Here is a 22,203-nt window from a genome sequence, read left to right as displayed (position 1 = left end):
GCTCACCTTTATTTAATACGTCTACGCTTTACACCGTGTTTTCAAGTCATACGACATTTATTAGGCGCCTACTAGCCTCCAGGAAGACCGGAGGGTCGAGGGTGCCGAGGGTCCCTGCAGTAGCCAACGTTGAGCGCGCCCCGTACTCGGATGGAAGGAAGATTCGGACTGGAGAAGGCACTTGACAGCCCCCAGAGCGCATGCGCGAGCGCCTCTCTGACCTCCTCCTCCTCCTCCTCCTCTGGCACTTTGGTTTCTCCCAGCACTTCCGGAGGTTCAGAGGCTTACGTGATCGCCGGGAGTGCACGCCCGCTTCCTGCTTCCGGCCCGTGCGGAAGTGACGTTGTCGGCTCTCTGTTCCCTTTGCACGCGGCTGTCGGTTGCGGAGTGAGCTCGCGGCTAGAGGATTATGCCCGGTAAGCTTCTGTCAGAGGCCGAAGTCGAGTCGGAGGCGCCCATGGAGGCGACGGAGCAGACGCGGAAGCACAAACAAAAGGTGCGGGCGAGGGGGAAGGGCGTTCGGGCTAGGGCGGGGGGCGGGAGGTATTGGGGGGCCTCCCGGCGCCGGCTCCACGTGCTACTCCGGCCGGGCCCGGCGCTCAGAGGCTCCTGACGCCTCTGAGCCTCAGTTTACCCAGAGCCACCCAAACCCCTAGCTAGACGGGATCTCCGGCACCCGCCCCCAACTGCATTTTACACGGGAGAACACCGAGGGAGGCGAAGGGGTCCAAGGTCCCCGATCACGGGGTCACCGGTGGACCTGGGGGCCGTGTTCCAATGGAGGAAGCTGTGCCTAAGCGGTCACTCGCATCTGGGGGGGCTGGGGGGTGCTGGGGGTTGTGGGGAGAGTGAGGCTCCCGCGAGCGAAGGTGTGTAAGGCGCCCAGCAGGTGCCGGCTGTTATCTCTGTTGCTGTTAACACCCCCCCCTTCACCCCACCCCAGGCCAGCCTGGCTGGGTCTGGACCCGTCACCCCCACCCCGAATCCCCCTAGTGCGATTCGCACCGGCGCCCTGTATGTGCCTGCACGTGCTCCGGCTGCCCGGGGGGTGTCCCACGTCATCGTGCCGGCTTGTAGCCGCTGCCCAATGGGAGGCCGTCCTGGGGCCTGGGGAGGGGCTGGGGGGAGACGGGCTCCCCTCTGCTGCCCCACAGAGCGAGCATGAGCCTAGCAGCCCGGGAGCATCTATTAAGGATTTATCTGTGTCGGGCAAAGGGGAAAAGACTGACTGGTAGAGCGCTTATTAGTCACTTGCTGTGTGCTTAATAACTTTACTAGCATCTGGGGATACAAAGAAAAAGCAAAAATAGGCCTAATTATCAAGACTGAGCACTTATCAATCGCTTCTTATGCTCCAGGCATTGTACTATGTCCTGGGGATACAAATATGGGAAAATAAAAAGGTCACTTCAAAGATTTTAATTGTAATGGGGAAGACCACAGATAAAGGGAAGCTGGGACCTTTGTTTAGGAACAACTGGATTTTCCTTAGAAGGTGAGTTAAGTAAGCACATTGTGTTATACCCATTTAAAACAATGCATGACTCCTTTGGCCTGCAGATAAATGGTACAAGATCAGGATTATTTCATAAATAATTGTCCATTTCTTACTGTAAAATTTTAACTTTTGTGAAATAATGTACCTTTAAAATAATGTTTCTAGTTACATGTGATTAGGGCACCTTGGCCTATTGGCATTCCGAGAACAGTGACCAATAATAGCATGAGCTGGAGATAGAGTATGTTGCAGGAAGATACATATCTACAATAAGACTGTTAGAAATTTAGGACCAGTGTTTGATCTATTTTTCTACATAGATTATGAATTGGAAAGGATTAGGAAAGTTTGATTACTACTTATAACTTGGAATTCTGTGGTTTTGCTCTAGTCAGTAGTACAGAGGATTTTTCTGTACATCACCTGGTTTATCCCTCAGGTATCCAGGTAAAGTAGGTGAGGGGGTAGATATTATATACCGTTTTTTTGGTATAAAACAATGTTGTGGCATCAAATTGTCACAACTGAAACAATCTGTCAAGATCAGTTACCAGTGTCAGTGACTTTTCTTCCTACCAAACGCAGCATTTGTGGTGTGTCTTTGAGCAGCCAAGTTCCCTGTCCTCTGGGGCATTATCGCCTGTTAGCTTAAACAGATCTCTGGGACAAACTTGATTTACTTCCACTATTGATTGAAATACAATCTCCATTGCAACAAAATGGTAGAAGAATGGGATTGATGGATGTAATTTCATTTCCCAGCACTCTCCTGGATTGAGGGTGGTAAAGAGTAGTGAAATACCCCTCAAAAGAGTAGCTGGAGAAAGGCTGGGCAACTAGATGGTGTAGTGGATAGAGTAGTTAGACCAGGAGTCAGGAAGACCTAAGTTCAAATCTGGCCTCAGACACTTATTAGCTGTGTGACCCTAGGTAAGTCATTTGACCGTGTTTGCCTCAGTTTCCTCATCTGTAAAATAAGCTGGAGAAGGAAATGCCAAACTACTCCAGCGTCTCTGCCAAGAGAACCCCAAATGGAGTCACAGAGGGTCAGACCACTGAAATGATCAAAGAGCAAAAAAGAATTATTCAAGGAGGGGGAGGGCAGCATAGTTCATTGGGGATGTCCCTGAACTTGGAGTTGGGTACTGGGTGCATGACTTTAAATTCTGTGACCTTGGGGAAGTGACTTAACTTCTCCCATCTTTGATTTGCTCATTTGTAAAATTTGAGAGCTGAGATGGATCCAGATCTAGCATCTTTTCCAGTTCTAAACCTAGAATTCTAACTAGATGGCCAGGTGCCATTAATTTTCTTTGCTTTGTTTAGTAGTTGTGAATAAAGGAGACATTTGTTAGTTAAGAAAATAAGTAGGTTTTGGGCTTAATGTGTGTCTCTTTTGTGTATTTATCTTTGAATTTTGCAGAAAGATAAAAAAGAGAAATCAAAAAATGAGAAGCCAGAAAAAAAGGGCAAGGTAGAGACTGAGGAACTTGATTCCCCTAAGCCCAAGAAGGTAAAAAGGGAGGAGCTTCCAGAAGAAGTCATTTCTCCAAAGCCCAAAAAGGCCAAGAAGAAAGAACAGCCCCCAGAAGATGAGGAAGACTCTTCCCCTAAATCCAAAAAGGCCAAAAAGAGCAAGGAGGGGTCTGGGGAGGAGCCCAGGAGGCTGAAAGAGAAGGAGGATGCCTCTAGCAATGACATCTGCTCTAAGGCAAAAAAGAGCAAAGAGAAAGAAGAGCTTTCTGAGAAACCGAAGAAGGCCAAGAAGAAGGAGGGAGAAGTAAATGGAGACACAGGAGAGGAAAGGCCAAAGTCACAGAGGGCATCTGTGACTAATGGACTGCCCCACTCCAAGCATGCGTCTGATTCTGATTCTGAGGAGTCATCCAGTGAGGAAAGTGACAGCGAGGCTGAGCAGGTAAGGAGGCATTTTCACCAGGCAGGAGAGTGGTGGGTTGTTGGTTTGTTTGATTTTTTAATTGTTGGTTCTGGTTAATAGATTTTTACTCCAGATGTGGTCTGAACGGAGGAGAGGCCATGGAGCCCAAGACCCCTTATTCTGGATATTATAGTATATGCTACTGCAACCTAAGATGAAGCTCTTCCTGCCCTCCCTCTCTGCCCCCTTGACAACCCTAGGTTGTTAATTGTAAGTGGAAGGGAGCTGTTCCAAATGTGAACTAATCCCACCATCTCTCTGTGAGTGTGCTGGGTTTTGTTGTCTCAAAGCCACAAGTCTCTTAAGGTGGAGTGGTTTTAAATGGAAGAGAAAAAATTTCTTGCTGGATTTGATAGCTCTTAACATGGAAGGAACAGCAGGGCTGTCATAGGTGGTATGCCCTCAGCCATAAGTTTAGGGGGAAGACAGTTACAGCAAGTGGACTTTGTGAGCAGGAAAGCCCTTCTAGGTGCAGTGACAGAGCTGAGAGTCAGGGCCAGCCCAGGCCTGGGGGTCTCCGCACTTTGCCCTGCTCCCCTATTGGTGTAGCCTGGCACCTTGGCCTGAGCTCTTCTTGGGGAGAACAGCAGCTGTAAGAGAAGGGGATGAGTAGATGTTTTTGTGGCTTAGTTACGAATTTTTGGTCTCTGCTTTAAGATTGAATTAATTTATATGCTTAATATGTATTCATTTAGGAAAATGATCTTCATAAAAGAGTAGAAAGCCATGCTCTTAGTTCTAAGGGATTAAAATCCCATTTGCAAACTGGACTGACAAAACAGTTTAAAGGAGAAGATGATGAAGAAGAAGAAGATGATGATGATGATGATGATGAAGAAGAATTGGAGAAACCCAAAAAAGGTGAAAAGAAGGAAAATGAGAAAGATTCAAAATCTGAAGACACTGAGGTACGTCTAGACTGGCTATTCTGTGGACTTGCTACATTTCAGGCATTTTCTAGGAATAGAATTTAAATGTAAAGAATTAATCCCTGAATTTCTGATTCATGTTCCCTCCTCTCCCCCAAATCTTGTACCCTAGTGCAGCCTTCATTGTCCTAGAGGTGGGGTTCTTAATCTTGACTCTGTGAAGTTGCGTGGAGAAAAATACAACATCTTTGTTTTCGTTAACCTTTAACTGAAGTTGGCTTTTTCCTTCAGTTACTTAGAGAACATTTTGTGGAGAAGTCCATTGGCTTCACCAGCTGTCCAGTGGGGCCATGTCACAAAACAGGTTATGGAAGAACCCTAGATGGTGCTGCAGTCAGTTGTTAAGATTTGATTAGGTCTTTAGGTGACTATCCTATACTTCTATTTTGGTCAGGTCCTTGAATCTTTTTATGCCTTGGTGAATCTGACTGCAGAGGCATTACCTTTAGAGGAAACATCTGGAAAGTAGAAGGATGCCAAACATTGGTTTTTGAGAAAGTGATTTTGGAACAGCTTCAATTGCTAGTTATTTGAGTTGGTGCAAATTTGGCATTGTATGATCGAGTCACTCCAACACTCCAGGGGCTGGTTATTGCTTCTGGGATCAAATTCAGACTCCTCTGATGGTGATTCCCAGCTGTCTTCCCATGGACTTGTTGAGCTACACATTATTCTGCTTTCTGTCCTCAGTCTAGTCAGACTGGCCTGCCAGGGTCCCTCGTCTACGACATGCATCTTGCTTTCTAAGTGTTTTGGTGCAAGTTGCCTCCCCATGCCTGCAGGCCCCCCCCCCCGCCCCAACCTCTGCCATGAGGGACCCCTGAGCTCTTTAACCACTGAGCTCAAGCTCCAGTTTTGCTGACCCCTCCTGGGTCTTCCCCCAGATTATCTTGTGTTGGTGTGGGGGGGGGTGTGTGTGTGTGTGACTATCTCCCCAGATAGAATAGAAATTTCCTGAGGTCAGAGATTGTTTCACTTGGGTCTTTGATTGATACTTCTGCCTTGAGGTAAGCAAAAATATCAAGACTTGTCTCTTGGAAACCGGTTCTGAATTGCTTTTTTAAAAACATCTTTATGGGCGATTTTCAAAGTCCAAATAGCTCATATAAATTTTCTAGTGAGTTCTTTCCTTTTTTTTTTTTGTCTATTCTGCCCATGTTAAAGGTAAATTGACTTACAGTTTGCTAAATAACAATCTTTGAAGTGTATTTCTGCAAATGGTTGGTTTTGAATAGTCCATAATGGTTCTCATTTGAGTAGGACTGTCCTTTAATAATAATGTTTTGGGGGTCTTAGTATATCCATTGTATTAAATTAATCCACAGGTATTTGCCATGTGCCAGGCCCTGGGGGTATGGAGACAAAACAGTCCTTGTCCTCAAAGAGCTTGTTTCTATTATGTGTGTCATGCTCTATAAATGTCTGGTTTTTCTTTTGTAAAGAGGATGCACAATTTTTCCCCCTTTAGACAGTAAAGCAAAGTCTGTATATCTCCTGGCCTAAATGGAGTCTGTCTTAAAGAAATTCTCTTTTTCAGCTTTGTTTCTTGGGCAGGGACTAAGTTACTGGTATAGGAAGCCATTGGTTTCATTTTTTCCTGCTTCTGAAGTGCTTTTTAATTTAATAGGAGTTATCTGCAGAGCAGAAAGAAGGAGCTTTCTCTAATTTTCCGATCTCTGAAGAGACTATTCAACTCCTCAAAGGTAATTTTATTAGCACTAAATTAGTATCTTATTGGGAAGGAGATTATCTTCATTGATGAGGTGCTGTAGTAAGAATCGGGTAGGGTAAGGCCCCTTAAGATTCCAGGTATTCTAATAAAGGATGTGAGAATTTTTTGGTATCTTTTATTTGGGAGAATCTGTTTCAACAGTCCTCAGGCAGTAGAAAATGTCAGATCTACTGGAGGCATAAGTTACCGTGGCCAATTCCCTTACCCTCCCCAGGCCTTAGTTCTCCTCGTCAGTAAGATGAGAGCTTGGACTAGGTGACTTCTGAGGGGCCTTGCAGCCCTAAATCTGGGGTCCTCCTAAAACAGCTGTGAAGTCCCTCCTGCACCCACAGACCTGGGGAGTGGGAGAAACAAGTTAATGCATTTGTTGCTGGTAGAATTGCAACATTATCAAAGGTCTTTGGAGAGCAGTCTAGCAACAGGCAATAAAAGTTACCAAGTTAAGTCAGCCAGCCTCTGTGTGCCAGGCCCTGTGCTAAGCCCTGGATAGACAAATCCATGCAGACACAGTTTCTTTTCTCAGGAGCAGAAGTCTGAAAGGGAGATCGGACATAAAAGGGAGCAGGAAACCTGGGGCGGGGGTGGTAGAGGAAGAAATAGCCTCATCGTTTGCTTCGGGAATTCTACCTTGTGCATGTCATTTTATTACAAAGGAAAAATTCCCCAGAAACCCTGGAAGGGCCCCACCCCCCCACCCGGAGCAGAGTTCACACTCACTCTGGACATGAAAGAGGAAAAGGCCATGAGAATATCTCAGGCCAGCAGGATCCTACGGGGAACCAGAGGGAGTGAGGGAGGGTCTGCAGAGTTGGGGCACGTGCAGCTCTCGAACAAGGCTTCATCTCATTGGTTTGGATATCTCCAGTGGTGCGGATTGTCCCTCATTCATACCTGCCCAACTGTCCTGAGTCCACCAGCTGTTGTTAGAAAGCAGGTTTCCTTGTTGGGGGTTTTAATATTAAGCTTGTAATGATTTTGAAAGAGAGACTGGCATGATTGTCATTGACCAGAAGTATAGGTGGTGTGCTGAAGGATGACCTTAAGGTGCAGGTCCTGGTAGGCTGCTCTGTTGCATTGCATTGTCATTTTAAAATGAATTGGATTCTTTTCCCAGCCCGTGGGGTGACCTACCTGTTTCCTATACAAGCGAAGACATTTCATCATGTATCTAGTGGGAAGGATTTGATAGCCCAAGCCCGGACGGGGACGGGAAAGACGTTCTCCTTTGCCATCCCCTTAATTGAAAAACTTCAGGGAGACTCTCAGTCTCGAGGAAGAGGCCGTGCACCAAAGGTAAATGAAGTGCAGCCGCCTGAAGAAGCTTGCTTCCTGGCCACACCCTTGTCCTGGGCAGTTTTCAGTTGTTGCTAATGGGAACCCTCTTGAAAATCCCCTCTTCTTTGCAGTGAATGCTCAAAAAACAGATGAACGGTGGATAGAGCACTGGCCCTGGAGTCAGGAGGACCTGAGTTCAAATCTGGCCTCAGACACGTAACACTCACTAGCTGTGTTACTCTGGGCAAATCACTTAGCCCCAATTGCCTCACATTAAAAAAAAAAAAAAAAAAAGATCGTGAAGATTTTGAAGGAGGACGACCCCCGCAAGGTCCTCAGGCATAAGCCGGTCACTGCTCTTTGGGGAGGGAGCCTGAGCCTCCATATGACTGCCTGGCACCTCACACCTGGAGGTGTAGCTGCTTGTTTGCTTCAAGGACCTGGGGCCACATTGACAAGTGGGGCTGGCAGAGACGGAGAAAAAGAGCATGGCTGGAGGGACCAGAGGAGGGGGTAGGAGAGCTGCCAATGGGCAGGAAGTCACACCAAGGGCTCCAGCAGGGGCCTGACATCCCACAATTCTTGCCTTGAGTCACTGCACTGATTTCTTAGCAGCTTGGTGGCTCAGCTCTGACCCAAGGGTCTGGCAGACCTGAGTTCAAACCAGCCTCAGATACTTAGTAGCTGTGTGACCCTGTGCAAGTCACTGAATCACTGTTTGCCTCAGTCTCCTCATCTGTAAAATGGGGATAATAACAGAGTTGATGTGATGGTCACATGAGAGAATATTTGTAAAGTGCTCAACACTATAGCTGGCACATTGGCTTATTTCCTCCCCCTTCTTTTCCCTTCCTCAGTATCGTGGCAGCCCCACTCCCCCTGACCTCTGTCGGTGGGGAGAGGGTGAACCTTACTGCCATAGAAGAGAGAGCTGTGATTTAGCTCACTGGGGCCTGTTGAGGTTAGGGTTTATTGGGCACAGTTGTCATGATTAGGCTCAGAACTGAACTTTCTTTCCTAGATACTGGTCCTGGCCCCGACACGGGAACTGTCAATCCAAGTCAGCAAAGACTTCAGCGATATCACCAAGAAATTGACAGTAGCTTGTTTCTATGGTGGAACGCCCTATAACGGCCAGAGTGCGTACAAACGGGTGGAGGTGGGGTGGGCGTCCTGGGGTCCTGCGGTGCTGGGGAAGGGCCCCAATAACAATGCCCTCCTGGTTGTTACTTGACAGTTGATCTCATTCGGAGAGGAATCGATATCTTGGTGGGCACCCCAGGGCGCATCAAAGACCATCTGCAGAATGGCCGGCTCGACCTCACCAAGGTGCAGCACGTTGTGCTGGACGAAGTGGACCAGATGCTGGACATGGGCTTTGCTGAGCAGGTGGAAGATATTTTAACTGTGGCATATAAGAAAGGTAAGGGCTAGTAGATTGAAGGCACTGTTGTAATGGGGAAAGTCCGACAGAGCCTGGAGTGGTACTAGAAGGTAGCCCAGAAATCGGGTCAGGGCAGGAAAGTGGTCCACCTTTCCCTAAAATGAGGTTTCCTGTCAGCCCCAAAGGTGTGCTTTTTTATTATTTTGGGGATATGACCTGAAGCATAAATGGTGGGTGCCCACGCTCCTTGTTTGTGGGGTGTCCTGGTGTGGGGTCTTCGAGCCCTTTGGATGGGTGGAGGGGACTACCTTCTCTCTCAGAGCCTCATTTCCCTAATATTTAAAAAAGAAAAGATTGGACTGGATCATTTCTGAGGCATCTTCTCTTTCGTTCACTTAACCTGAGTAGCCACAAGCGCACCCGTAGTCTGTGTTAGGGGTCACCTGCCTACTGCCCGTCTTACTGTGCTGGGTTAGAGTTCTCTGTCAGGCCCTCCTCACTTAGTGCTGAAGCCTCGCGCAGGCCTTTAAGGAAAGCAAGGGTCCAAGTTCACCATGGAATCACTTGGGATTTTTACCTTCCCCAGTCTCATAGAGTAATGTGAATTTTTTTGTTTTTTTAAGATTCAGAAGACAACCCCCAGACGTTGCTTTTCTCTGCGACTTGTCCTCACTGGGTGTACGATGTTGCTAAGAAATACATGAAGTCTACTTATGAGCAAGTCGACCTAATTGGGAAGAAGACGCAGAAGGCCGCCGTGACCGTGGAGGTGAGAAGTTGGGGACCGATTCTCCTTGCCTTGTTGGTATTAGAAAGGACATGGACGGACTTTGGACAAGGCTGCATACAAAACCTACCTTGAAAGGTCTTCATTTGTTTGTGTTCCAGAGCCTAACGGCCATTGAAGTTCTTAGCGTTTGATTTAAATTTCAGAATCTTCATTGCAAGGCTTTCTGGGACTTCTCTGCTACACGAGGTTCTCCCTTGACTTGGTTATGCATTGTGCCCATTACCTAGTGGCTCTTAGAGGCAACTAGAAATCAGTAGCCTCTTGGAGTACATTCTTACTTGGAGATTGGAGATACAGGCTCTTGTCACAAATGGGGGGAGAAGAGACCAGAAAGGATGGTCAGGCGAACTCCAGGGGAGTTGTGGATATGATGGTGCTTCCATCTGTATTTAGCACTGACTTAGAGGGGCCCGGGATCTTTCGGGGCAAGGGGTGTAAGTGTTCTAGGGACATCTGCATTGTCCTGACTGATAGTTCAGATGAACAAATGGCTTTATAGCATCTCGACTGGTTCCCACAATGACCCTGGGAGGTAGGAGCTAAGGGCTGTAGGCATTATAATCCACTTTGCAGATGAGGAAACTGAGGCTCAGAGCCAAGTGAGTTGCCTGTAGTCACCCAGCTAGGGAAGGTCAGAGACAGGATTTGAACCAAGTCAGCATCAGCATTTGCATGGTATCGTGAGGGGTAAGTGGAGGTAGCCTGTATATGAATGCTGTCTTAAGGTTTAAAGAGAGAGACAGAAGATAAAAATGAGAGAAAATTAAACTAGGCCTCACTCAGCAGAAGCTCGGACAGAGCATGTCATCATCACTTTGCTTTGCCCAGATCAGCCTGTTTTGCCCTGATGCTCTAAATCTAGATGATGCTGACTCCCCCTCCTAGGGGAGGCCTCTTCAGGTGTCAGCCACACCACCTGCTGCCCATCTCCCCACAACCCTGCATGTTTCGTCATCTAGCCTGCCACCAGAAGGGGCTCGTGGGGCCTGCCCTCTGCAGTCAGGGAGCTCCTGGGGCTTCAGGCTGCCTCTTGTCTTGTTGCCCACCCACCCATTTCTTTGGTAGCGGCAGTGTGTGGGAAGCTTAGATGTTTTAACCCAGAGGCTGGAAACGTGGTTTTTTTTTTTCATTGGATAACTGCATTGCAGTCATTGGTTTCCTTTGTGGTTTTTCTGAAGGGGGTCTGCAGGCTTCACCAGACTGCCACAGGGGTCTAGGGCACAGATAGGCCTAAGAATGCTGGCTCCACCTGCTACCTTCTACCCTCACATTTCCTTAGTTGGGTCCTATAATATTGGTTCAGCACAAAGATTATTTTTCCTTCTTCAAGAACTGAGAGTAGCAATCTACCAGTCATCCAGTTATTCACTTCGCATTTTATCAGGCACCTGCTGTATGCCAGGGGCCACACTAAATGTGGGGGATTCAAAGAGTGACATACAACAATCAGTCCCCTGCCCTGGTGCTCACAATCTAATGAATGTCAAGTCACTCAACTACCTGTGACTAGTGGCTGGCCTCTGGATCCCCTCAGACAAGGTACTGATCGCCTTTTTCTTCTTCTCAAAGCATCTGGCCATCAATTGCCACTGGTCTCAGAGGGCAGCAGTCATCGGCGATGTCATCCAGGTCTACAGTGGCAGTCATGGACGAACCATTATCTTCTGTGAGACAAAGAAGGAGGCTCAGGAGCTCTCCCTGAACGAATCGATAAAGCAGGTAGGAATCGATCCACAGCCTGGGAAGTGGAGAGGAGTTTCCATTGCCACCCAAGAAATGACTGAGGAGGAATAAGCTACCACAGAAGCTTCCCTTTGGGGGCCTCCGGGATTGGGCTGGTTTGTCTCCATCCCCAGCGGCCAACATGGCGCATGTAGGAAATGTGAGGACACTCCCAACTCAGGGTAGACACTGTTCTTCATGGGATCACGTGTCAGAGATAGAGGGGGCCTACAGCAGGATCAGAGCCACAGAACGTGGATCCTCCTCTCCTGATTTCCAGGCCGTAGGCTCTTTCCATTCCACCTCGGCTGGTTTGCTTGTCTCCTTGCCATTGTGTCCTGTTTGAGTGTGTGAGTACAAGTGGCCATTGGGTAATGGATGTGCCAGGTAATTTACACACATTTTTCTCTTTGTAGTTTTCAGACAGAAATTGGGACGGGCCCAGCTAGTTTGGGGGCTCCATGTAAAAAAATCAGCTCTTTAAAACAATTTAGCAATTCAAATCCTTTGGTTCCTTACTCAGACTGAGTTTGTTGCTTTCTCAGGACGCTCAGTCGTTGCATGGAGATATTCCACAGAAACAAAGGGAAATCACCCTTCAGGGTTTCCGGAATGGTAAATTTGGTGTCCTGGTGGCGACCAATGTGGCAGCTCGGGGTTTGGACATCCCCGAGGTTGACCTGGTTATACAGAGTTCTCCTCCAAAGGTAAAGGCTGTACTGCCTTCTTCCTTCTTTCTGCTCTGGCTAATTGTAAAGTAGAGACTTTCAGGCTTTGCTTTTCTGAACTTGACAAACGCCAACAAGCATGAACATTCCTGTGCACATAGAGATAGAGGAATGAATATGAAACGAATCATGGGCAATAAGTAGATCATGAAGTCACCAGGCTAGTGTGTCTCCCCTCTGAACTTCCTTTGGTCGTTATTTTGCAGACTTGGTTGATCTTTTTTCTTTCTTCACTAGTTCTGCCCCCTTCCTCCTCCCAAAAAAGACTGCCTTGTAGCACGCAAGCACAGTTAAGTAAAACAGATCCGTGCATTGGTCATGTCCCCACATGCCTGTGTCATTCTGCACCTCCAGGCCATCTCTCTCGTAGGAGGTGGGGAGAAGCTGGCCTTGTTGGTCCGCTGCAGTCAGGGGGGTCATTTTGATGATCAGAGGTGTTAACAGTGGTGGCGCCATTGTGCATCAAGTCATGCTGGTTTTTCCAGGTTTGTCAGGCTCTTCCCCATTCTTCATTGCTTACCATGTAATAACATTCCATTTGTTTAGCCATTCCCCACATGATGAGCATATTTTTAGTTTCCATTCTTTGCTGCCATGAGATTTTTTGTATACATAAGGCCTTTATTTCCTTTGATCTCTTTTGGGGCATATGCCTAGCAGCAGTAAGGCTGGGACAAGGGAGTATACACAGTCACAGTTTGGTGACTTTTCTGGGGCATTTCCAGATTGTTTTCCAGAATAGATGGACCCATTCACAGCCTCACAAACAGCATTAATTTGCTGATCTTCCACAGCACTGCCAATAGTGGTTCTTTTTCTTTTTTTTTTTTAATCTTTGCCAATCTGATAGTTGTGGAGTAAAAACTCAGTTTTAATTTGGAATTTTCCTAGTTATTAGTGGTTGTTGAGATTTTTTCCATATTGCTGTTGATAGCTAGTTTTTCTTTTTAGAACTACTTGTTCATGTTCTTTGTCCAGTCACCCTCTGGGAAATAAAACTCTAATTGTCATGTGGGGTGCTACCAGTGGGACACCTGGTCTTTTTTAATCTGTTCCCTGTGTGCCATGGAAATGAGACCTCTGTTAGAGAAAATTGTTGCAAAGGTTTTCCTTGTTAATTGTTTCCTTCTCATTTTAACTGCATTGATTTTGTTCGTAAAAACTGTTCAATTTCATAAAATCAGAATTGTCCGTTTTTATGTTCTGTAGTCCTCTAATGATTCCTCGTTTGTTCAAGAATGTTCCCCCATCCCTCCTTGTGAAAGGATGCTCCTCGTTGTTCATCATGTGACCTTTTTATGTCTTGGTCATGTTTCTCTTTGATATGTGGTATAAGATCCTGGTCTAAACCTAGTCTCACTAAGACTGATTTCTAGTTCTACCAGTCAGTTTTGCAAAATAGTGAGTGCTTGTCCCTTGAGAATTGGGTTCTGCCTTGGTTAATTTTTTAAAAGCACAGTGCACAAATCCTTGTAAATCCAGAGGTTTACTTTGCTGTGATATTAACACTATGAATGAATAAATCCATAGCCTTAAAATAATCACGTAGAAGTTCTTTTGATTTATAGCTCAAAGAAATGTTTGCTTTTATTTTTGCCATTAAAACTCTCAAGTGACTAAGGGTTTTTGTAAAACAGTTTGCTCATTTGTGCTGTTGGGATCACCTGATTAAGATGCCAGTTTCTCTTCATCCGCTGGTTCTCTGTGAGCTGTTGCTTGGAGATTTTCCCCTTTTTTCCAAATGTCAATTCTCCATTTTATTGCCCTAGGATGTAGAGTCCTACATTCATCGTTCAGGACGGACGGGTCGAGCTGGACGGACCGGGATCTGCATTTGCTTTTATCAGAAGAAGGAGCAGCACCAGCTAGGGCAGGTGGAGCGGCAGGCGGTGAGTGCACGTGTCTTCACGTCGGGCTACTGGGCATTACAGCAGCTCCAGGGGCAGGAGCCCTGCCTTGTTTTACAGGGCCCAGCCCCCGGCAGAGTCACTGAAAGCTGGTGGTTACGTGAGTGAATGCTGATTGTTTTGTGTCCTCCTGCGATCTGGAGTCAGGCAGAAGAACCTTTGTTGTTCATTTTGCCAGTCGTTTGGGCGTTCAGTTCACAGCTACAAAGTGGCTGTCTTTGAGCTGGGAAGCTGTTTTCTGGGGTGGGCCCAGCTTAACATTTGCCTGTGTTCAGAGTCGTACATCTCGTGGGAAGCAGTGGAGACAGGGCCGTTCCATTGCAGCCGGGCCCCGCTGGGTGTTTCCACGATCGAGAGAAAGCTAATACTGTCTGTTCTGATCCGATGTCTTGTAGGGGATCACTTTCAAACGTGTGGGTGTTCCCAGTGCTTCTGAAATAATTAAAGCCTCCAGCAAAGATGCCATCCGGTATGTACGGGCCTGGGGGTGTTTGCTGTCACAGGGATCACAGTCGTTACTTGGTTGCCTGGGGGGTTTTTTGCCCCCAGTATTCTTTGGTATAAGAGAGGCTTCAGTGTTGGGGAATTTGGGGAAATGAGTCTGATGTTTTTACAAAGGCATAAATAAAAGTCATTAGCTGGAGGAGAGATCAAAGGATCTTGAAGGCAAGAGTTTAGACGGATTATCACCTAAGATGGGTCCCATTCTGCTGGTAGAGAGTTAGGCCACCCCAGGAATTGGCTGCCTTATGTAGGTGTCCTGTGAAGTCTCACCTTGTGAGGAGGTACACAGTAGCTACCTCAGGTCCTTGGTCATTTGGCAAGCAAAGTCTGGCTGAGCCCTTAAGCCGGGAAAAACAGTGACACTAGTGACAGTCGGAGATAGGAGTCCCCCTTGCCATCTGTATTTTTCTGTATGTCTCTATGGCCTTCTCCTGCCTTGCCAGGAGGCAGTTACCAAAAATATCAACCTACCATTTTGCTGTTACATTATTTCAGTTTTGAGTTCCATGTTGAAATCCAGATAGCTCATGGAAGGTTCTTTTGTTAGATTAGTGTCTTTAATGGTCACTTAACAATTGCTTCATAGTTTAGCAGGGATTCTGTAATGACAGACAGAGAGATGGGGGTGGGGCTCAGTTGGGATTGGGAACATTCTCGAAGGGCAGGAAAGAAGAGAGCCGTGAATAACGATGTAGGAGAGGCCCGTGACAGACCGGGCTCCTCCATGTGAACCCCTCACCTGAGCAGATTCCTGAGGCCTCTTCTGTGTGAGATGCTCTATGGATGGATGTATTTATGAACAGCCAGGACCACACAGCCTGCCAGGTGTAGCACTGTCCCTAAGGATTCAGTGGCCTCAAGTTAAAGTCTGCGTTTAGCCTGGACATACCACAGTTGTGTGGGCATCTGGCCACTCTGGGGTTAGAAAGTGGGATTGCTTTAGCTTCAAGTGTTCCCTAGAGGCTGTGTAGTGGGGTAGGGCAAAGAGCTAGCATGGAAAGTCAGGAGAGGACACCCTCCCCAAAACAAACAAACAAACAGGAATTACTAGTTGTGTGACCGTGGGCTGAGAGTCACTTACCACTGAGGCTGTCAGTTGCCTTATCTCTCAAATGGGGACAAGAATAATCGCAGCTCAGTCGTAACATTATAGTTGGGCCCAGAGGAGGTGACGTGTATAAAGCACATTGTAGGTGTCACAGTACAAGATAAATGCCAGCTGTTTATGATTCTAGATCTTAGCCTTAAAATCTTTCTTGAGGTGCTGAACATCTAGGGTCTTTCCTCAAAATAATGTGCCCTTGGTGACTTTCTAGGTTTCTGGATTCGGTGCCCCCTGCAGCCATTAACAACTTCAGACAGACAGCTCAGAAGCTGATTGACGAGAAGGGGGCCGTGGAAGCCTTGGCTGCTGCGTTAGCCCATATCTCGGGGGCGACCGCCGTCGAGCAGCGTTCCTTGATCAACTCTGACGTGGTGAGCCGCCCGCAGCCAAGGCCTTCATCTGGGGGTGGGGGCCTGGTGCCGGTCCGTAGTCTGCCTGTGGTTCCTGTCTGTCTGGTGTGCGGTTTGCTTTTGTTCCTGCGTGAGAAGTAAATCACTTGTGTGCATTTCTTTTAAAAGGAAAATTGGTTCAGGTGCCTGTAGCTCAGTCACTCTGCTAAGAATCGCTTGTTAAAGGGAGGCTTGTGTTTTGAGGGACGGTTGCTGTTTTCTGCTGCCCTTTGCAGCTGCTTGTGGTGCCTAACCTTTCCTCTCGGTGCCCCCTGCCCAGGGCTTCGTGACGATGGTGTTGCAATGCTCCATAGAGATGCACAATATTGGCTATGCCTGGAGAGGGTTGAAAGAGCAGCTTGGGGAAGAGATCGACGACAAAGTGACACGGATGACCTTCCTCAAGGGGAAAATGGTAAGGCTGGAGCAGCTGGCAACGGGGGCTGCCGCTCGTGGCAGCAGGCTCCGAGAGCTTCCCTGCTGTGACAGAAGCTGACCACGGTCCCTGAAAAGACCGAAGTGGCTTCATCCCATTGCCTGCTTGACACTGGCCGTGGCACCCAGGAACTGGGGAATCAGTGCTTGTGGGTGGATTGAGTGGGACACTCACCCGGAGAAGCTTCAGTCCAGGTCCCGCCTGACTAGGATGGGAACAAGAAAAGGGAGTGGAGGGGGCGAGGGCAAGGCTGGGGGTGTCGTGCTCGGGTCGATGCATCCTGTGAACGTTCAGAGCTGAGATCAAAACTCTGAAGCCTGGAGGGTTTGGAGCAACATTTGTTGAAATGAACCTTCCATGAGCTATCTGGATTTCAACATGGAACTCAAAACAAAGTCAACAACTTTGTGCCAAGATGAATTATTTGACCTGAATGATCCTACCCTGGAAAAATTAATCATTCCTTTCCTTTTTAGCTTTTCCTAGGATAGGTTTTCATGATAAAACTAGACTATGACAATGTTGCCTTCCTGATTTTGTTGACGTGGGCACCTGTGGATACCACTATGTCCACTGCCCTCATTTTACAGATGAGCAGGTTTGCCCGAAGTCTTCAAGGTGGCCTCAGAGCTGAGTTTTGAACTCAGGGCTCTTGACTCCACCGGTCTTTTTTCAAATGCACCAGGTGTTCTGCTGGTGCGACTGCAAGCCTTCCTCCTTCCTCCTTTCAGTCCCTAAATTCTCCACACTCTGGAGTCTGCCCCGCACCTCCTTGAGTATCTCAAGGACCTCAGCATAGCTCACTCTGTCCCAGGTTGGTTTCCTCTCCTGATGGTCTCATCAATGTCTTTTACACGAGTTACTTGGACAGCAGGGCACTTCTCCCTGAGGCTTTCTCATGGAATCCTGATAGGACTGAAGATTCCATTCACACGATGCAGCTTAGCTCTTTGTTAGGAAAGAGATGCATGGATAGGGCCGCCCGGATAGAACCGTGCATTCCTGTACGTTCCATTCACATGCTGTATGTTGGACGACAAATCTCCCCTCTTTAGTTGATGGAGCTCTGCCTGACTGGGGTCACCCAGCCTTGCTCAGGGCCAGAGGGACTTGCGGTGATGGACCCTCTGTGAAAGTCTTCATCATGTTCCTTCCTTTTAGGGCGTTTGTTTTGATGTCCCTGCTGCAGAAGTAAAGACATTCCAGGTATTCTCATCTGGCATAGTGTGGGTGGGATGTAGTTCCGGGGTGCAGCAAATGGCTTGGGAATGTACGGGGAGGGGAGCTTCCCATCATGCTTCAGTGACCATGGCAGTCAGGACGGTGTTCATAAAGTGCCCACAGCATTTAGCATTCAAAGAAAGCAGGTAGAAGGGAAGTCACCGCGTGTAGATGTGGGTACTCTTTGGAAGGCCAGGAGATGCTTGCTTTCCCTCAAATGGTGTCTAGACAGACTGAATTGGGACAAACAGACCTTGTTTTCCCTAGGACCAGTGGCAGGACTCGAGGCGCTGGCAGCTCTCTGTGGCCACCGAGAGACCTGAGCTGGAGCAGCAGCCCGACGAAGGCAGAGGCTTCTCTAGTTTTCGGAACCAGAGGCAGGGAGGCGGCGGCGGTCGAGGAGGTCGAGGTGGCCGAGGTGGTGGCCGAGGCGGCCGGAGTGGTGGTGGCGGCGGCTTCAACAAGAATGACAAATTTCAGAATAGAGGCCAGAAGAGAAGTTTTCAGAGAGCGTTTTCTCATCGTTAAGATGCGCAAAAGGACAGGATTCCGTTTGGAGACACAGCAATGCCCTCCCCAGTGACTTTTTTAAACTCTTAGGCCTGCTTCCTGCTTTCCTTCTACCACTCATCAAACCAGCCAGCCGTTGTCCTTTGGGGCAGCTCGCAGCACGGGATGGTGCTCACTGCGTTGAGGCCCGTCTGCCATGTCTTCAGAAGCTTTTCTTTGAGGAGGGCACATCAGTGTATGTGTTGTCATCTGAAACCCACATCCGTGCATTCCTTTCAGTCAAGTCCGTTTTCTGCCCAGGCTCTGCCCTTTGAAGGTAGTTACAGCATCTCTGGGTAGTGTTTTACCCTGAGGACGAGCTCACGGGGCACCCAAGCTCGGAGGATCTTTCTTGCATAGCCAAAGATTTGTTTTTGCAACAGATATTCCCAGTCCACCAGCTGAATGGATTCTCCTGGGGAGCCATCAGCCTAAGGGTCAATGCTGGTGAGCATTGGGCATCGGCTTGTTCTAGAGCCTGGGTCCTGCTGACGATGCCGCAGCTTCACTGTCTTCTAAAGAACGTGTTTTTCGTGCATCTGATGCTGTTTTGGTGCTCGAGAAATAAAATTACAGGCATTCTCCGCGGTGACGTGGGACCCATCTGGCTTTAACCAGGTTCTATTAAATCTTCCTTCATGGTAGAAGAAAAACTAGCAAATTTGACAGAAGGCATCTGTCGGAATCTCAGACGTGAGAAGATAATTCATGCCCATTCCCAGGTGGGAAGGAAGGCAGGCAGGCAGGCAGATGTTTGTCTACTTGCTTTGAACTCTTCTCCATTTGGGAAAGAAACATTGTTTATTTTGGAGAAATTAAAAGAAAAATCTGGATTTGCTAAGCAGGTAAAATAAACTATTAGATAACCTTTTTCAATTATGAGAAAAAATTCAAAGCCACCATCTAGGGAAGTATAAAACTTGGTGAAGTGATGATTGGCAAGCAGGTTCTCTGTTAGTAATAGGAAAAATATTAGGTTGATTCTCATTTTGTAAATTTCTATGACCTATAATGTTATAGAATGTGTATATTTGCTTTTTGATTCCGTCAACATTTATTAAGCAGCTACTGTGTGCTAGAGGTGGTTCTGTATGAAAGCAAAAACTCCTTTGATGTGCAGCAGAGATGATCGATTGGGTCACTGTATTCTTCCTTCTCTGTAAGGTATCTTTGGAGGCTCCATCGATGATCTGGGTCACGTCCATTCCTCTCCATAATGGTGTTTCCTGGCTGGGTTTCCATCCCTTCTCTAGGTGCCTTCTGTGGCCCTAACAATCTCTCTCATCCCCTGGGACGTTGTCCTGTCTGTTGCTGGTGGTATGGGGCTTACACACCCTTGTCTCCCTCAGTGTGAGGGCAGTCCAAGCATTTATGAAGCCCCTCTGGTGTGTCTGTGCTGTGCTGTCCCCCAGTTTGATGGCTCCTCCTTTGCTCCCAAACCTCTGGTCACCCCAACCAGATTTAGTGGAAGGAACACTTGGTTTGCAGTCGGGAAATGGGTTTGAACCCCAGCCCAGCTGCTTACTAGCTGAATGATCTTGGATGAGGAGTGGGCCAAATGCTCTCCAAGGCTGCCATGATGTCCTGTGACCTTGGTGACCCTTCTTTTTTCTCATTTGGCTCCTGAAGCTCCAGCTCATTGGACCCCCACCAGCCTCAGCTGCCCTGGTTAGTGCAGAAAGCATCAAAAGACCAGTCTAGCAAGCATTTTCACAACCAGCTGAAATCTTCACTTACTGATGCTCTTGGAAATCCTTTGAATACTGTGGTTCTTAATGCTTTGCTCAGGAATTAGGTGCTTAGTGACTGGGAGGGTGCTGAAACCCCTCATTCCACCCTCTTGTCATCACAGGATGTTCCTCAGGGAAGCCTGGAGCTCCAGCTTTTCTTTTTTCAGAGGATGAAGGGGACTTCCCAGAGTGAGGTAATTGATAAGGTCACCCCCCTTGAGTATATGGCAGAGCTTCCAACTTGAACCCAGGGCTTCTGGCCCTGAGTCGACCCTTTTTAGTGTGGAGTTCCTTTAACCTTGGTGGGGAGAGGTTTTTACTACTGCATCCCATTGCTGTGATTCAGCCATTAGTAGCGGGCAAAGCTTTGGTGGGCAGCCAACAGCATTGGGTTTGGAACTGGTGTCACCTTGAATTTGGAGAGGGCCTTGTGGGCCTACGCCATTGTGCTTTGGAATCAAGAATGCTTCTGTAAGTGAACAAAAGAAAAATTTAGTTCTCAATATAAAAGCAACTTGGCAGAATTAGACTTTTCAACGGAACATACTAATGTTCATTATGAAAGACTGGGGGGGAAATGTAATTTTCCTAGAACAAGACTTGTGCTAATATCATTCATTAGTACCTAAAATATGAGTTCTAAAGAGGTTTTGTTGGGCTGGCCTGGGTACCTCACCACCATTTATAATTTAGTTCCCATGAGAAAGTGTTCCAAATGTTTTTTTTTTTTTACAAATGGATTTTCAGAATACAATCTGGTTATGAATTGTGAACTGTCAACAGATTATTAAAGGTATTTTCTAAGATATTGTCTTATGCCTTAATAAAAAGTTAGTTTCCTTATGCCTGTGCCATTTTTCCCCCATATATAACACAAGTCTGGGCCCTGCAGAGGCCTGAAAGGTGGCAGGGGTGTGTGTGTGATTATTAACAAATTCTCAGGAGATTATGTACCCATTACTTCATTTGGCACCCACCAATATTGGATAGGGCAGAAATTAGTCCCATTTTGTAGAAGCAATGACTTAGGCTGTGCTTTTGGGGATTGGGGTAGGGGAAGCCTCTCACAGCATTGTGCAGTGGAGAGATGCCAGGGTCTGTATATCTCCAAGGACTCTCCTGGTGTTAGTGGAATTCAGCTCTGGATATGGGGTTCAAAGACTGGCACCTGCTGGGGCTAGGATTCAGTGTCCTCCATCTCTCCACCTCGCTAATTAAGGCCCTCTGTGCCTGTCCCCTAGACTATTACACCAGACTCCCAATTAATCCCTCTGCCCCGGTCGACGTCCCAAACAGACACCTTATTCCCCTCTCACACTCGTGTGCCCCATAGGCCCCTCCAGGCTCAGGACACAGGGAGTGCCCAGCTGTTGTGGCAGACTTGCCTCGCTGGGTATTGGCTGGAATGAACTCCCTCACCTCTAGGGGGCAGGCCCTGGGCCACCTCCCTATCAGTGACTTTGCACATTGCATGGGGTCATCCTGCCCCCCCCCCCCCCCCCCCCCCCCCCCCCCGCCCCCCCCCTGTCCCCCCCCCCCCCCCTTCGCCACTACAGAGCACAGGAGATGCCCGTTAGGCCCTCGCACTGCAGGCTCCGAGCAGCTGCCCCCCACTCCGCGCTGCTTCTGGGCCTCTGCCTCGGCTTCCCTGGCTTCTCCCAAAGGCTGTAGGCTGTATGTACACATACTGCATGTACCTAGTTATTGACACGTGGCTGCTTGGCACACAGCACATAGAGCACTGGACCTGAAGTCAAGCAGATCTGAGTTCGAATCTGCGTTCGGACACGAGCTTGCCACCCAAGGGAGGTCAGTTAACCTCTGTCTCAGTTCTGCCATTTGTTAAATGGAGATAGCAATAGCCCATCCCTCCTAGAGGTGAGACATTTATACAGCGCTTTGCAAACCCTAAAGCGCTACATAAACACTAGCCCCCATTATTTTGGGGTAGGTATTTTTGGTAAGCACAGTGCCTGGCACACGTAAGCCCTTAATAAACGCTGTATCGAGACTAATGCAGGCATGCATACTGTGGAAACAAGCTCGTTTTCACCTTCTCAGCCGCCCCGCCCGGTCCCCTGGGACACAGCCTAGCACTCAGCTGATGCGCAATGAGCATGCGCAGAAGAGAATCGGAGCCTGAGGCCCCTTCTTCCCAGGGCCGGGCCGGCAGTCACGTGAGGGGAAGGCAGGTCGGCTCGGGACGCCTCGGAACAGCTCGGGCCAAAGGAGCGGCAACGTCACTGCGTAGCCTCCCCGCAGTCCAGCTAGGGAAGAGGGGGAGCGGAGACTCCCTGCGAGCGCGGCTATGTCGCCATGGCGACGGTCGCTGGCCCTCGCCACGGTGGCCCCGCCCCCTAGCGCC

General features: G+C 48.1%; 1 protein-coding gene across 1 annotated transcript; it reads left to right on the top strand.

Moving 5' to 3' along the window:
* The first annotated feature begins 345 nt into the window (after window positions 1-345).
* DDX21 (DExD-box helicase 21) lies at window positions 346-20,644 on the top strand. Its single transcript, XM_027840648.1, has 16 exons — window positions 346-496; window positions 2,922-3,416; window positions 4,133-4,345; window positions 5,994-6,069; window positions 7,213-7,391; window positions 8,395-8,512; window positions 8,611-8,796; window positions 9,381-9,526; window positions 11,117-11,266; window positions 11,815-11,976; window positions 13,767-13,886; window positions 14,300-14,373; window positions 15,725-15,884; window positions 16,183-16,317; window positions 17,500-17,544; window positions 17,827-20,644. The coding sequence occupies exons 1-16, from the start codon at window positions 410-412 to the stop codon at window positions 18,085-18,087; spliced, it is 2,607 nt and encodes an 868-aa protein (XP_027696449.1). The 5' UTR covers window positions 346-409; the 3' UTR covers window positions 18,088-20,644.
* The last annotated feature ends 1,559 nt before the right edge of the window (window positions 20,645-22,203 follow it).

Source organism: Vombatus ursinus, unplaced genomic scaffold (genome assembly GCF_900497805.2).
Source record: "Vombatus ursinus unplaced genomic scaffold, bare-nosed wombat genome assembly UNPS02014847.1, whole genome shotgun sequence".
NCBI lineage: Eukaryota > Metazoa > Chordata > Mammalia > Diprotodontia > Vombatidae > Vombatus > Vombatus ursinus.
This window is presented reverse-complemented; position numbering and strand designations above follow the sequence as displayed.